This window comes from Homalodisca vitripennis, chromosome 5, assembly GCF_021130785.1.
Source record: "Homalodisca vitripennis isolate AUS2020 chromosome 5, UT_GWSS_2.1, whole genome shotgun sequence".
Taxonomy (NCBI): domain Eukaryota; kingdom Metazoa; phylum Arthropoda; class Insecta; order Hemiptera; family Cicadellidae; genus Homalodisca; species Homalodisca vitripennis.
The window spans coordinates 172022127-172039279 of record NC_060211.1 but is presented as its reverse complement, the minus strand read 5'-3'; the positions used below and the strand labels follow the sequence as shown (position 1 = coordinate 172039279).

Below are 17153 nucleotides of genomic sequence, written 5' to 3'. Positions count from 1 at the left end.
TCATTATTGTTAAAAAGGTCACAATTATATTCTATATTTACACCTAATCAAATGTTGATACAAAAAACATTATTAAAGGTAATGGTGTGGCTGTGGTCATTATTGATCAATTACTAATATACCTGTTTAATTACAATACAATTATTACCTGAAAACAAATTAAAACATTTTAACTGATTTTATGAATTTTCCTTTAAAAACCAAACATAAATTTGTATTTTATTTGTTATTACAAATAGAAAGAATTTCATCTTATGTTGCAGGCATTGTATTTTTTGTATTGCATATCTCTTCAGACATAACTTTATTGTGAAAACTGAACACAGACTGCTGTAAACTCAGGCAGTATTCTTTCAAGACAGCAAAAATTATTAAAAAGCTGGCAGCCTGTAATAAACAAGCCATGTTGAATTGATCTTACTGTTTAAACTATAGCCAACTACATTACAGCTTCAGCACTTTCAATTAAACTGAATGAGCAGATATTTTTATTGGCAGTTTCAATTTAATTCCGTTCATTGATTGAAAATGGCTCACCAAAGGTAGAAACAAAAATATTTTAAGAATTTAATTGTGTTACTCATGTATTTACGTGGTGTTAACTGGAAAGTTAAGACGATTGTTATAAAGTCCTTAATAATGTATGATTTTAATGTAATCTCTTCTCTTACTAATATTATTTATAAATGCTTACATTTTAACATTTCAGAATTCTCTTGGCAGTGTATAAGATAAAAATAAAAACACATTGATAATCAAAGTATAAAAATTTTAATTAAAAAATATATGTACAACATATTACAGTTCCTTCCGTGAAAAAAACGAAAAATTTCTCGCATTATACCTTTGACTCAAGAGATTTACATCTTCAACTATTCAAGGAAGAAAGTTTATCTTTTTTTATGAGACAACGAGCTGTCTTAGACTCTGTCTGTTTGTTGAGGAATGTGCAGATATATTGGCCGGCACTGATAAGAGCGGGCAGATCCACGCCTGTGTTGATGCCCAAACCGTGCAGCATGTAGACCAAATCTTCTGTGGCCACATTACCTGACGCCCCACGAGCGTACGGACACCCGCCTAATCCTGACACTGCCGCATCCACCACACTCACCCCCATCTGGAACATCCGATAAATATCACTGTTATTTATAAACTGATAATTTCAATAAGTATATTCATTCTATAAAAATATTTTATTAAGCCTATTGATATTTGCTGCATTCAAACCAAATTATCCGAATGAAAAACTATGTTAAAAGACAAACCAGAATGTAGTTTTACAACTACTTTAACAATATGAATTTAAAATTAAATTAAAAATTAGAAAATAAATAGAAGAATATTAACTAAAAGTTCTGCCAAAAATTAAATTTGTAAAGCAATTTTATTGCCTTGTAGGCAATAATAACCAGTTACAACAAAAGAATACTATATAAAAGAATATAACTATTCAAACGTACCTGTAATGCAACAAGTATATTCGGTAAAGCTTGCCCATAAGTATCATGACAGTGGACAGCAATGTTGTGAGAAGGTACGACAGCTAAGACTGCCTCCAACACTCTCCTCACACTCCCTGGAGTGCCAATACCGATAGTGTCTCCCAGAGATATCTCGTAGCATCCCATGTCCAGCATGGCTTGCACTACCTGTTGTCAACAATATTACTGGTAACTATGGTAACTAACTCATTGAAACTGAAATACTGATAGTGTTTCCCAGAGATATATCTCGTAGCATCCCATGTCCAGCATGGCTTGCACTACCTGTTGTCAACAATATTACTGGTATCTAACTCATTGAAACTGAAATACCGATAGTGTCTCCCAGAGATATATCTCGTAACATCCCATGTCCAGCATGGCTTGCACTACCTGTTGTCAACAATATTACTGGTATCTAACTCATTGAAACTGAAATACTGATAGTGTCTCCCAGAGATATCTCGTAGCATCCCATGTCCAGCATGGCTTGCACTACCTGTTGTCAACAATATTACTGGTATCTAACTCATTGAAACTGAAATACTGATAGTGTTTCCCAGAGATATATCTCGTAGCATCCCATGTCCAGCATGGCTTGCACTACCTGTTGTCAACAATATTACTGGTATCTAACTCATTGAAACTGAAATACTGATAGTGTTTCCCCGAGATATCTCGTACCATTATTTGTCCAGCATGGCTTGCACTACCTGTTGTCAACAATATTACTGGTAACTAACTCATTGAAACTGAAATACTGATAGTGTTTCCCAGAGATATCTCGTAGCATCCCATGTCCAGCATGGCTTGCACTACCTGTTGTCAACAATATTACTGGTATCTAACTCATTGAAACTGAAATACTGATAGTGTTTCCCAGAGATATCTCGTAGCATCCCATGTCCAGCATGGCTTGCACTACCTGTTGTCAACAATATTACTGGTATCTAACTCATTGAAACTGAAATACCGATAGTGTCTCCCAGAGATATATCTCGTAACATCCCATGTCCAGCATGGCTTGCACTACCTGTTGTCAACAATATTACTGGTATCTAACTCATTGAAACTGAAATACTGATAGTGTTTCCCAGAGATATATCTCGTAGCATCCCATGTCCAGCATGGCTTGCACTACCTGTTGTCAACAATATTACTGGTATCTAACTCATTGAAACTGAAATACCGATAGTGTTTCCCAGAGATATATCTCGTAACATCCCATGTCCAGCATGGCTTGCACTACCTGTTGTCAACAATATTACTGGTATCTAACTCATTGAAACTGAAATACTGATAGTGTCTCCCAGAGATATATCTCGTAACATCCCATGTCCAGCATGGCTTGCACTACCTGTTGTCAACAATATTACTGGTATCTAACTCATTGAAACTGAAATACTGATAGTGTCTCCCAGAGATATCTCGTAGCATCCCATGTCCAGCATGGCTTGCACTACCTGTTGTCAACAATATTACTGGTATCTAACTCATTGAAACTGAAATACTGATAGTGTCTCCCAGAGATATATCTCGTAACATTCCATGTCCAGCATGGCTTGCACTACCTGTTGTCAACAATATTACTGGTATCTAACTCATTGAAACTGAAATACTGATAGTGTCTCCCAGAGATATATCTCGTAACATCCCATGTCCAGCATGGCTTGCACTACCTGTTGTCAACAATATTACTGGTATCTAACTCATTGAAACTGAAATACCGATAGTGTCTCCCAGAGATATATCTCGTAGCATCCCATGTCCAGCATGGCTTGCACTACCTGTTGTCAACAATATTACTGGTAATTACTCATTGAAACTGAAATACCAATAGTGTCTCTCAGAGGAAATATCTCATAGCATCATTTGTCCAGCATAGTTTGCGCTACCTATCCAACGAATGGTAACCTTTTCGTTATGATTAATACTTTGTACCCTGAGCCCGAGTATAAATCGGGCCGCGTCGGCAGTGCCTGCTACCGGCGCCCGAGTATGGCTTTGGGTCATGTTATTAATTGTATTATTTAGCTCAGTCATCTTATTTTTGGATTCTAACATTTTGATTATGCTCATTAGTTATCTAAGTTCGTATTTGTTGGTTTTGAGATCCCTGGGTCACGTTTTAGTAATGAAATACGTATATTTATCATCGTACTACAAACGAGTCTAGACAGCTGATCGTAGGCGCCGCGGCTGATCATCGGTACTGTCAGTTTGCTTTGTAGAGTTTCACGTTTTGTGTTGTTGTGAGTCTTAGTGATGTCTTACTAAGTTTTCTACAAATCTTGCCGACAAATACTGAAGCAAATGTTATTATAATGTATTATAAATGTGAATTTACCTGTTTGTAAATAATCAGAACTTTAGTTTCTTACTGAATGAAGTAAAGGCAAATGCAAGCAATATGAGGTTATCCGTGTGTTTTGTTTTGTATTTACACTAGCTTTCTTCTTTCTTCTCGACTTTCCGTTAATTTTCTTTTATATTCTTTACTTATTATTTTCGAGTTTAAATAATATGGGTGATGAAATCAAAAGAGATGCAATTCGCGATCTTTTGTTTGACTCCGAGTCGGAAAGGGACGATGATTTTGATACACACCTGGGACCAAATATTGACTTTATGAACGATCTAAACGAAAATGTGTGAGATCCTGTATTTGATTCAGACCATTGTGCTTTAAAAATTACCACACTAAGGCGAACTACCTGAACTAACAAGCTATGTAGCCTGCGAAAGCTATGAAACCTTTTTTGTATTTTTTACGTAACATTCAATAGTATGTAATAATTTCATTTTGAAAATAAACTTTATATTTGTATACATTTAAAAAAGTATGTATCTCTATCTTTAAAAAGATATATAGTATGAGTTTATAACATAATTACTTTAATAACACAGAATTATTTAAAAGCATCATAAAACCCCCAGGGAGCCACGCCGAAACATGTATTAAGGGCCCAGGGTACAAAGTGTTAAAGCCAGTAACAAAGTTGCACAAACTTAACCCTTCTAAGTGAAGCAGTTTTTTTTTATCAATTGACGTTTCGGCTTAAAGTTAATTCGTTTAGGATTGTCTTAGGTGGGTTTGTGGTTAAGTATTTTGTGGTCAACATTCATTTATAATAGTATACATTCATGGTCAACATACTTGCTTCGTGGAACCAAGATTTGCAATCGCCCAGTTATAAAAAAAGGAATTTTTATTATTAAAACTATTTTGGAACTTCGTGTTGACATGAAGGAAGAGTTTGGTTAGCGATTTGTCCCACACAATTGTCAGTTCATAAAACTGTTACAATAAATGATTGTCAAATCTGAAGGCTAAGATTTATCTATTGGCGTACAATCCTTTCTACTTTGGTACAGTTATAATTTTGTTGTATAGTGCAACAAGTAGACTATAGTATTATTACATTTTGTGCATGTCAATTGAAATTTTTAACATATTGGTTAAATTTTATTGCTTTAAAAATACCAAATATGGTAACATACAAACACATTATGAGCAACTAAATCAATCACACGTTTTCAGACATCTCAACCATTCACACATGCAGTGCCTGTCTATGTGCCAGATCATCTGCAGTACTAGAGGTGCACCTATAAAACTACTTAGAAATGAATGTATTAATTTATTGTAAAATAGCTTAATTTGATTGCAAGGACATTAATTCCTTTACACTTAATTTAATAAAATATAAAATATTACACAAGAAACCAAAACTGACCTTGACGACTTGATGTGGGGGAATGTCTCCTTCATACGGACAGCCGCAGACACATGACACGTATCCTCTGACCCTGAGACCGCGGTCTAGAGCTACCCTTGTGATCTCCCTGAACCTGACCAGACTCTCTGCGATGGAACAGTTGATGTTGCGCTTGCTGAATGTCTCTGAGGCAGCTCCAAACACAGCAATCTCCTCCGCTCCCGCAGATATCTGGAGTAACATTTCATAATATTTAGTTCCAAACACAGCAATCTCCTCTGCTCCCGCAGATATCTAGAGTAACATTTCATAATATTTAGTTCCAAACACAGCAATTTCCTCTGCTCCCGCATACATTTGGAGTAACATTCCATAATATTTAGTCACAAACACAGCAATTTCCTCTGCTCCGGCATATATTTGGAGTAACATTCCATAATATTTAGTCCCAAACACAGCAATCTCCTCTGCTCTTGCAGATTTCTGGAGTAACATTTCATAATATTTAGTTCCAAACACAGCAATCTCCTCTGTTCCCGCAGATATCTGGAGTAATATTTCATAATATTTAGTTCCAAACACAGCAATCTCCTCTGCTCCCGCAGATATCTGGAGTAACATTTCATAATATTTAGTTCCAAACACAGCAATCTCCTCTGCTCCCGCAGATATCTGGAGTAACATTTCATAATATTTAGTTCCAAACACAGCAATTTCCTCTGCTCCCGCATACATTTGGAGTAACATTCCATAATATTTAGTCACAAACACAGCAATCTCCTCTGCTCTTGCAGATTTCTGGGGCAAAATTTTGCAAGATTTTTCTATCTTTAAACAGATTCAAGCTGTTTTTATTGTTATTATCCACAATAACAGATTATGCAATAGGCAAAGTCTAACTATGCTACTGTATACGTATATTATACACAATAATTATATATCTGTAATATTAATGCTTTCATGTGCCACATGCAACAGTCCCAATATTATACGGGTGTTCTTAGTGTTAACCCATTGCGGATCAACGACGTGAGGGTGACGCGGAGCGAGGCGTGGACCAAAAGCACAATGACATGACCCTCACGCGGATGACGTGGTACGGATGACTCATTTGTTTTGAACGCTTATCGCTGTTATAAGCCTCGGAGATATTTATAGTCAGTTTTCCTGGACTGGCTTCCTATCTTATCTCTGGTACTCGTCCACAAATACTCCCCTCGTTATCGGTCAATAATGTAATTATTTGCGACAAATTGTTTGTCTGAGGCGTACAGTCGTGGCGTTCGATTTTCCTTTGCCTCGTGTGCGTGTACGTAAATAAAATGGGTGACAATTTACAATCATCTGAATTAGATAGACTATTATTAGAAAGTGGAAGTGATGAAAGTGATATCGATAGTGTTATTGAGGATGGAGACGTTTCTATCACGCGTATTTGTCCACGTTTTCATAATTACGCGGATACTAATGTTGACAGTGACGAGCGGGCTAGTGACCATGATTCAGATGTTCAGACTATTTCAGACATTGTTCCTGGGACACCACCGGATGTGGAAACTCTATTTCAACATCATTTCAATATCAATAAAAACGCTCAAAGTAGTGCTTCCGAGGATATTTATGAATATACTTGAATATACTTCTAGTATAATATACTTGTCTAATATGATCTGTATAATGTTTATATAACATAAATAACAACATAAACAAACAAAACATGTATAATTAGCGAGCGCGCTAAGCAGGCAGGTAGGCGTGCAAACACTGCGGGGTGCTGCGTTGTAATACGGATTAATTCGTACTCTAAGGCCCGCGCGCGTGCCGTTTTCACGATCCGCAATGGGTTAAAAAATAAAATATTCAAGCAAATAAAAAAATTAACTAGTTATCTATCACACTGTCAATTGGATGATCTCTATCTATATAAAGTGCATTAATTTAACTGAGGATGTTTTTGGCATTCATATAATAAAATGTATGGTACTTTGGCCATATAATAAATAATCCGGGGGCTACTTTGTTTTTAAAACTTTTTGTTACCGGAGGCCTAAAAAAACTACATAATTAGAAAACATGTCATTATGACAATCTGGTTTTGTTTTCCACCTCCCAAAAGAAAGGAATGTCAGGGGAAGGGAGGCCATCCTATCTTTATCTAATATTTTTTACCAGTCTATACGTAAATAAGTATAAAAAGTTAAAATTGACAATTTTCGAACACTCACGTGATCTGAGCTTTATATTTAAACCCTATCTTGAGCGATGCTTTTCTTTTTTTTTGTTAGAAGTGCAGGAAAGCCCATACTGATGGCCAGAGCATTTTCAATCGGTAATTTCAAGATCTCAGATCACGTGCCTGATCGTCCAATGTGATCTGATGTCAGAAAATTGGACGATATAGAACTTAGATCACGTTTGCGCTCGTAAAGGTTATCTTCAACTTTGGTACTACTTGTAACATATTTATGATAACCTAATCTACTTAATTATATTACATAATAACAAGAAATAATGACATGTAATTAAAAGTGTCAAATAATGTCTGTTCTTTCTAATGATGTAGTTTTTTTAGGTCCCTGGTAAGAAAAACTGTTCCAAAAATAGAGGCCTCTGGATAATATCAAAGTATTAAATGTACTAGTTAGATAAAACCAGTACATTCAAACCTTGGATTATCAGAAATTTGTTTTAGTTCCAAAAAAAAAATGGCCAGAACTCTTCAACAACTTACAACCCAATACCTCTTGACCCAAATTCACTAGATAATCATGGTATTACAATAGTGAAGCAGACATGAGGCATATCATTGACAGATTCTGTACTGATGTTTGTGTAGCCTTTGCCCATTGCGTCTCAGGTGATTTTTATCATCACAAGCAGGATGAGCAAAGGTGTCGCTGTAGCCTTCAAGGAAAAAATTTGGAAAAACCCCATGTTTCAGATTATTGTGGTTAGCAATTTAACCTATCAGAAAAAGTGCCTATGGAACAAATGTTTACAGTTTAGTGACGAAACCTAAATATTTTATGAATGCTATCAACTCCACAAACTATACAAGTGCTTATGATTCAGCCTTTGCACAGTTGGCAGAAGATTTTAAAACAAGAAACTTAAAGACACTTATCTGTTCACCGATGGGGTGTGTACGAGATCGAGTTTTACCTGAACATTTTATAGCTAATCTTCAAAACTTCAGAAACAAAACAGGTGCCTCTGTTCTCATTGTTACATACAACGAAAACTCAGACGGAATACTTCGTAGTGGACTGCCTCATACTGCTTTGTTAAACATCTCCAGCAAATAATTGCTACAAAGACTTCCTTATCAAAATCTGGATACAAGTTCAAATCCTTCAAACATTGATCGTCATGTAGCGGAATTTAAACAATCGCAGTTTCCAGCAACGCAGACAATAAAAACATCAAGACCACGTGGATATCATTGCCTTTCTTCAAGCATTTTCGGCTCTCCGGTTCCCGTACATGAGGCCATTAGCTGCACGACACGACCTGTACCACCTCTAGCGTCTTCAGTGCAGTGTGATGAGGGGGGTGTTCAGTTCAATGGGCAAAGTGTTAGTGAGGTGTTGGGTCCTGCTTTACATGTGGAGGGAGTTAGTGAATGTAAGGTGTCTGGAGTTGAAAATAACCCTCAACCATGTTGATAGTTTTGGTACAGATAATAAGAGTTTGTCCAATGATACAAGCAGTATTTTTTAGATTAAGACCAAATGTAAATTACAATAATGTTAGAGAAAAAGTACTTAAAACTAGGCCTATTTTAAGGGAAAGTCAAAGTTTCAAAAACCCTTTTCAAAAATATAAGCTTAGTAATTTATTAATATTTCATCAAAATATTCAGCACCTACCATCTCGAATCGATCTGCTTGACATAACACTGTCTGAATTCCAGCCAAAAGCCTGAAATTTTATTCTTAACTGAGCATAAATGCTCTGAAAGTGATTTTGCTTACCTAAAAATTCCAAATTATGAAATAAGCAGTTATTACTGTAGAAAAACCACAGTTGGTGGGGGAAACAATGATACTAACTCGTAGTAACAGTAATATTAAAGTAAAACCAATAATGTACCCTCAAATTAAGTCTCTGCTTTAAAGACAGAGAATTTGAATGTTGTCTTTCTCAACTCTTTTTTTGGTGATAACTCCTACTTACTAGTATGTATTTATAGATCTCCATGCAAAAAAGTATGATGATTCCTTCCTAACTAAGTTTGATTCTCTCTTAGGCACAGTAGCAAAAATACATGGTAAAAGTAATATTGTAGTGGGAGGCGATTTCAATATAAATGTATTAGAGCATAGCAAACACATATATAGAATTTGTAAATATTCTGAAAGCTTTTAACCTTTATTATTTAGTTTGACTTTCCTACTCCGAGTTACTGATCACTCCAGAACTGCCATTGACAATTTTGTAACAAATATAGATAAAAAACTTACTTGTGTAACTGGCATAGTAACTGAAATTTCTGACCATGATGGACAATTGTTGGAATTACACAATGTAAAAACAAAAAGTACATCCAATAGCTTTTATAAATTTAGTAGAAACATTTCTGAAAGCAGTGTAAATGGATTTGTGAAAGTTTTGGAGAGAGAAAACTGGTTGGATATGTATTGTGCTCCTGTTGAAGAAAAATTCAATGTTTTTTTATACCACATTTATGTATCATTTTAATGTACATTTTCCTTTAACCAAAGTCAAAATTAATGCAAATTGTAAATCTTGGATAACTGACAGTATTAGGAATAAAAAAGGCTACATTAGTTAATTTAAGTGCACAGGCTAGGAGTACTAAAGATAGTGATACCAAAGAAATGTTAAAACACATAAGGAAAGAACTAAAACAGAATGTCCATTTTAGAAAAGAAAAAGTTTTTTGACAGAAAGATTGAATGCTCTACTAACTTGATAAAATCAACCTGGCAAATAATTAATAATGAATTGGGGTAGAAAGTTAACTGGTTGTAACTCAGAATTACTTCTGAATGTAGATGGTAACAAATTTCTGATCCTTTATGTATAGCCGAAAGTTTTAATAGTTTTTTCTCATCAACTGTAGAAAATTTAATTTTACCAAACTTGCCTAATAACCTTGTTCTAAATGAGAATTCCCAAACTATAAATGTTCAAATGAATAAGTCCTTTTACTTTCAACCAGTAAATTCAGATGTAGTTAGCACCATAATTGCCTCTCTCAATAATAAATTCTCATCAGGCCATGATGATGTGTCTGTGGTTGTCTTAAAACAATGTGGCAGAGTTATCAGTGCCCTCTGGCTCATCTCATTAACTCTTCTTTTGTCACAGGTATATTTCCTGATCAAATGAAAAATTGCCAAAGTTGTCCCAGTTTTCAAGAAGGGTGACCCTCATGATGTATCTTGCTACCGTCCTATTTCTCAGTTATCATGTTTTTTCAAAAGTCAATGAGCGAGTAGTGTACAACCAATTTGCCTCTTATCTAGAATCTAATAGTTTATTTGACAAGGAACAGCATGGTTTCCGATCTGGCAAGTCTGTGATTACAGCTGCAACTGATTTTGTGCAGTCAATAATTGAAAATATTGATAAAAAGAAAAAAAGTGGCTGCCATTTTCCTTGACCTGAGCCGAGCATTTGACAGTGTCTCACATCCTAAATTACTACAGATTTTGGAAAACCTCAATATTGATTAAAAAAAACAGCTGCTTGGTTCAAATCTATATTTAACAAACCGCAAGCAATATGTTGAGATAACAAAGCAAAATGGAAAACAAATCAACAAAATCCAATCAAGACAACAGTTCATAAAATATGGCGTCCCCCCAAGGTTCCATTTTAGGCCCTTTGCTGTTTGTTTGCTATCTGAAGGGATTGCCCAGTTGTGGTCCATGGGAAACGGGCAAATTTGTTTTATATGCAGATGACACTAATCTTCTTGTAACAGAGGACAATATAAAACAGCTTGAATTATCATCTTTTCTTAATATTTCCAATCTTATTCAAAATATGGCCCAAAAAAATTTATTAGTCAATTATGAAAAAACACACCTTATGCAATTTTTCACAAAACAAAATTCAAATAAAGAGACCAACCTTAAAATCCTAATAGAGAATCATGAACTGGATCAAACAGACAGCACAAAATTTTTCTAGGGTTGACGATTGACAAAAATTTAGACTGGACAAACCACGTAAATAGAATTTCATCCAAAATATCATCTGGATTATTTGCTCTGAGAAGAATGTCAAAGCTGAGCAATCTCAAAAACATTGAAAACAATTTATTATTCACTCATTCATTCTCACATAAACTTTGGAATTAGCCTATACGGGGGACAGTCAAAGCAAATCTCAATAGAATTCTGAAATTACAAAAACAGGCTGTCAGGATCATGTTAAATCTTAGATGGAGAGACTCAGTTAAAATTTATTTTGCTCAGCTACAAATTCCAACAGTATTTGCCTTATATATTACTGCCACAATCTTAACTGCAAAAGAATGTATTGAAATATCAGATTATCCTACTCAAAAATACAATACCAGGAATTCCAGATATAGAATAATTGGGCATCATAATCTTGAGTTCTATAAAAAAAGCCCAACCTACGTGGGACTAAAATTTCTTCAAAGATTACCTTGCCACATTAGATCGGAACAAACCTTGCCAAAATTTAAGAAAAAATTAACAAGTTACCTGACAGCAAAGGCACTTTACTCAATAGAGGAATTTATGAATCAGAGGGCCCATTAGTTAGTTCATTAATTTGAAGCTTATTTTTAATAATTTAAAGTTCTCTTTAATTTGTAATATGAACTTTGCAGAAATATAATGTTTATAGATTAACCATTATATATTATGTATGGCTATTTTAAATTGGAAAATATACCCAGAAATTCTAATTTGTTTAATGTAAAGATTAGTCAATTATTTGTATATACAATGCTGACACTATTCATGTATAAAATGTATACAAATATGAATAAAGAGATTCTTATCTTATCTTATCTTATCTTACCACTAAAAATGTATCATGCACTTTCTTCAAATCGTACTTGGGTCAACTTACAGCAGCTTCAAGTCCCTTTAGGTTGGGTACCAAGACTGGGTAGCTCACGCCAGGTTTCCTGGTGATGCCTTGCAGAACAGAACTGTGGTCTGCCATTTGAGGAACCCATTTTGGTGATACAAAACTGAAAACACATAAAATATGTACAACACGTTAACAATTTGTCTAAACAATTAAATAGTTTTAGGGACTTTAACAAGTTTCAATATTTTAATGAGCACATTGCCAAAATGATCTAATTTATTTTAAAAGCTAGATCTGTATTTTGACACCACATTGTCCAACAGTGCTTGGATGGCTTGATTTTGTTTTTAAACTTCAACATATACGGTAAAAGTGAAGCTCTTAAAAACCACAGATAGCTTAAAAAACCGCTTTGGTATAACAAATACACTTTTACCCCCTTCAATGGGACATCTCTGTTAGTATGATAAACACATATCAAAATGGTACATTATTTTTAAGTTCTAGAAAAGCTTTAGAAAAATTATATAATAAATCTAATTTGGACAGTCATGACGAAACTTGCAGGTGTACAGTTCCTGTTTGCTGAATATCAGACATTCATTTGACTAAAAATCAAACTAAGATATTATAATCATTAATAGCCAAGTATTAATGTAAGGTTTCATAACAAGAATAATTAAGTACATGATTTTACAAGGGGATACGCGGTGAGTGAAAAGAGTGTTTGTAATGAAATCATACTTGAGGTGCAAAACAGTTTTACTGTATCATCATAAGTAATCAATATTTTCGAATAACCCTATGTGTAAATAATTTAAAATAAAGAGGAGTGATCTCCTCTTTAAAAAATAAAACTTCTGCTAGGATTGATGACGTATTATCTAAGCTCATTAAAGTGTGCTGTAATGAACTCGCTCGCCTACCCACTAACCTGGATCATAAACATGTCATTTGGAGAAGGAGCCAAAGTCATACCTCAAGCACTGTAGTGGAACTACTGCCCAATATCATTGATATCAACCTTGTCCACGATAATTGAGAAGGTGGTTCTATCCAGACTTATGAACCATATTTTTCAACATGATTTACTTACTAAGTATCAGTATGGATTCATAAAAGGATGTTAAAAAAAAATGGTTGGGAACGAAGAAGTTCAAATTAACTCCGAAGATTCTTTTGACACCAGAGACACCTAGACTACAAAATATAGTGTGATCTAGGTATAGCAGTACTCTCATTGTCTCACAGGTGCACAACTGAGTTGTTTAAGACATTCTCAGCAGTGGAACAACCAAGTTTCTACACATAACTTAACTATGAGCAGCTGGTTGATTCAATGAATGAGCTAGTTTTACATCCAAAATATAATGTAAACAATTTATTTTGTTTGAAAGGTTCAAAACTTTCATATAGAAAATAACTTAACTGTAAATAAATCAGAAATAATAACTAACAATGACATTAATTGGTAACAACAATTTGTGGCTTTTGTAAATTGTAGTAATAAATTTCATAAATTAGTTTTTCCTACTATCGGGTCATTCCATATAAAATGAATGCAGGGTATAAACTTGACAGCCTCAAAATTTGATAACATTGAGTATGAGGGTAGTTCTCAAACAGATTGGGAAATTTTGCTAATTTTCCCCGAGATATCTCTGTTTTATAACAAAGTACGTTGTGTTGAACATCAAGAGAAAGAGTCTAGTTATAACTGAATAAAAATTACATCACCCCCATCTATCTATCTAGCTTGATTAGGAAAAAAACTATGGTAATTTCAAAATAAGTTAGGTGCATTATTTTATTCTGATAAACGTAACGTGGTCACAACTTTGGAACTGTTTTAGATATTTGGAGAATAATTGGCAATTTTACTAATCTATACAAGGACAACCAACCCTCATACCAAATTTATCAAATTCTGAGGTCATGTAAATGTTTTTTATTTTTGTGTTGATTTCAAACGGAATGACCGTTTCGTCACATATATTAGTGCGTAGTATTCACCTGAAAACATAACACTATTGATTTTACTTAATAATGTGACACAAGTGGTAATTTACCATGAATTTACTTACATGTAACCAAACCAACGGAATCCTTATAAAACATCAAACAATGCAATGACCAGTATATTTCGGATTTAGTTTCTTCTTAACATTAATTTTGTTTCATAAGGTTAAAGTCTAAAATAAAGCTAAACATATTTTAACCTCACCTGGTGGCTTCGATTACTTTTAATCCTGTTTGAGACAATCTATTAATAAACTCTATTTTCACTTCAGTGGGCACTGAAATTGGTTCATTCTGAAGGCCATCCCTGGGTCCAACTTCTACCACGCGCACAAACTCGGGCAGTTTTCCTTGTTGAGCAGTCTGAAATGACACCAGACCTGATACAGCTACGTTGTTAATATCAATAAAAACAAACAGTACCGTAACCATACATTAATGCTTTGAGAGTGCATAAATCATCATTGGACATCGCCACCATACTAGAATGAGGTCATTCTGTAGAAATCACCACCTACTTCTCTAAGTTATCTGCCAACTTCAGTTGTTCACAACATCAAGGGCCTAATATACAATATATGTGTAATTTTATAGCTTACAATTACAAGTGCCTGTAATTAACAAATTAACGGCAACAGGAATTGTTGGATTCATTTACAGAAAATAATTTCAAAATGCAAACCTAATTTTAATTTTGGTAATTGTTTACTTCAAATAACCACTTCACACTATTTGTCAAAATTTCAACTTAAAATAAAAGAAAATAAAGGTAGAGAGTAGTACAATAGATATTAAAGAGTGGGAGGCCTAAATAATAACTGAAATTACGTCGGAATAGTAACGATCTGAAATGCCTCGGGACATCAGTGTGGGCTTAGATGGTACCTTAGGTGCCACCTCACACTTCTGGCAAAAAAAGACAAACATCCTCGAATTAGTACCTAAATTCTAACTCAGATCACGTGAGTTAATCAGATGTTGATTATCGAATGATTTGAATCATCGACATTCATGACTATCCAAAGACTGAAAGCAAACTGTCACGACTAAAAACAAAATGTCAGACCAAATAACATAATAGACATTTCAAAGCACATTATGGTTTTGTTGGTTTTCAATCTTAAAATTAAAGTATAAATATTAATATAATTTACAAATTAAAATATAATATATCATTAATATAATTACAACAAAACAATAACATTTAATCACCTTATGTATTTTCAAGGAAAAACGTGACTGCTTATGAAATAAAGAAAACACCTGTACGTCACTGTTCTTTCCACCCTTAGTCAATAACGAAACACATGATTTTAATTTTAAATGTATTTCCAAACATGATTTTACTTTGAATTAATTTTGAGCGAACTGAATTAAGTTTCACTCTTTTAAAATCTTATTATCCATGGTGAAGCTATACTTTTATATGTAAAATAAATGTAACCATTTGTTTCAGATTGCATAAATAACTTAACTATAGTTAAACGACATTTGAGCAGTGTAGTACTTACAATTACTGTACTTTAACCGATCTGAAATGGCATTTATGCAGGTACTGATGCCATCAAAAGTACATTCATTAGTAATTAAATGTCATAGTTTGTTTGATTTCAACTAAAATAGTACACAATTTTTCATTATATTCAGAACCAAATTTAGAATGTTCAAAAAGTCTTCTAAAGATCGTTTTTAGATAAGTCATGTTTGGTCTTACTTTTTTTCCTAGCTTTCATCTCGTCAATACAAACTCAACAATTTGGATTTAAAGGAGCCAGATCATTACCTTGTTAACCATATAAAACATTGCTCAGTGTTTATAAAATTATTTTGAGCCAATATAGGCTAGGTCAATGTCAATAATAAGGTCAATATCTATAGGTCAAATGTTGTATTTGATAGTATCGATACTTAAAATTGATAATCATAATCTGATTGTTACTGGTGGCCACTTATTATACTGTAGCCCAAATGGATAACGAGAAGCACAGTATAAAAATATATTCACAAAATGACACTTCTTGGGGGGGGGGGGGGGTGGGGGGGGGGGGGGGTGGGGGGGGGGGGGGGTGGGGGGGGGGGGGGGTGGGGGGGGGGGGGGGTGGGGGGGGGGGGGGGTGGAAATGACCTTCAGGTTAATTTATGAATCAGTAGTGGCTTTCCTGTATTGGCCACAAAGGTAAATTGTAAACCTAGTTTTGAGCTTGATGGGTGCGAAATAGTCAACAATATTTATACTCTTTGGATACCAAGGTAAAAATCAATAAAACGGGTTTTATGCTAAATGCGTGCCAAATAGTCAATCGTAATTTTACTGTGTTGGCTACCAAGATAACCTTATAAACTAAGTTTTCTGCTAGAATCAGTATAGATGTTTTACTGTTCAAAAAAGAAAATATACTGATTATATATAACAAAAATTGTCAATATAACCACTTGTGTAATTGTAAAAATGCTTCAAAGGAAGACTTGATATTAATCATGTATTTGGTGTCAATGATAATTGTTGGTTGAAGGAGATTCCTCACACGAAAAAAAAAAACAATAGCAGAAAATAAAAACTGAATAAAAGTTTTATTCTGATCATTTATAGTTAATAGCGGTTATTAAAAGGTGACATTAGTGCTGAAGTTTTATACAATCTAAATGAATACGGTTGTGGTGTTGATTTATCTAACATACAGCTTTTTTTCAGTGCCATCAAACTGTCACAAGCACAAGCTTATGAACAAGCTTTTATATCTGCAGAAGGAATTGATTTGATCAAAAATCGCCCATATGACAAAGAAGAGGAAGCAGTTTAGATTGTACTTGTGCCACCAATAACTTATCACTTGAACATGGAAGGTGGAGATGGTACCGTTCTGGTCTTGAACATGGTCTTACATCTTAT

At 34.3% G+C, this 17153-nt stretch overlaps 1 protein-coding gene across 1 annotated transcript; it reads right to left on the bottom strand.

Annotated features, from left to right (window-relative positions):
* Nucleotides 1-752: 752 nt before the first annotated feature.
* On the bottom strand, nucleotides 753-14752 carry LOC124363171 (hydroxymethylglutaryl-CoA lyase, mitochondrial). Its single transcript, XM_046818316.1, has 5 exons — nucleotides 14469-14752; nucleotides 12281-12404; nucleotides 5222-5434; nucleotides 1464-1652; nucleotides 753-1120 (listed from the first exon to the last, which is right to left on the bottom strand). The coding sequence occupies exons 1-5, from the start codon at nucleotides 14693-14695 to the stop codon at nucleotides 869-871; spliced, it is 1005 nt and encodes a 334-aa protein (XP_046674272.1). The 5' UTR covers nucleotides 14696-14752; the 3' UTR covers nucleotides 753-868.
* Between the last annotated feature and the right edge of the window lie 2401 nt (nucleotides 14753-17153).

Coding starts and splice junctions, on each gene's coding strand:
- LOC124363171 (XM_046818316.1), bottom strand. CDS start 14,695: ATGGTTACGGTACTGTTTGTTTTTATTGATATTAACAACGTAGCTGTA. Junction 5,435..12,280: donor TAAAGGGACTTGAAGCTGCT/GTAAGTTGACCC, acceptor ATGTTACTCCAG/ATATCTGCGGGAGCGGAGGA. Junction 1,121..1,463: donor ATATACTTGTTGCATTACAG/GTACGTTTGAAT, acceptor CGGATGTTCCAG/ATGGGGGTGAGTGTGGTGGA.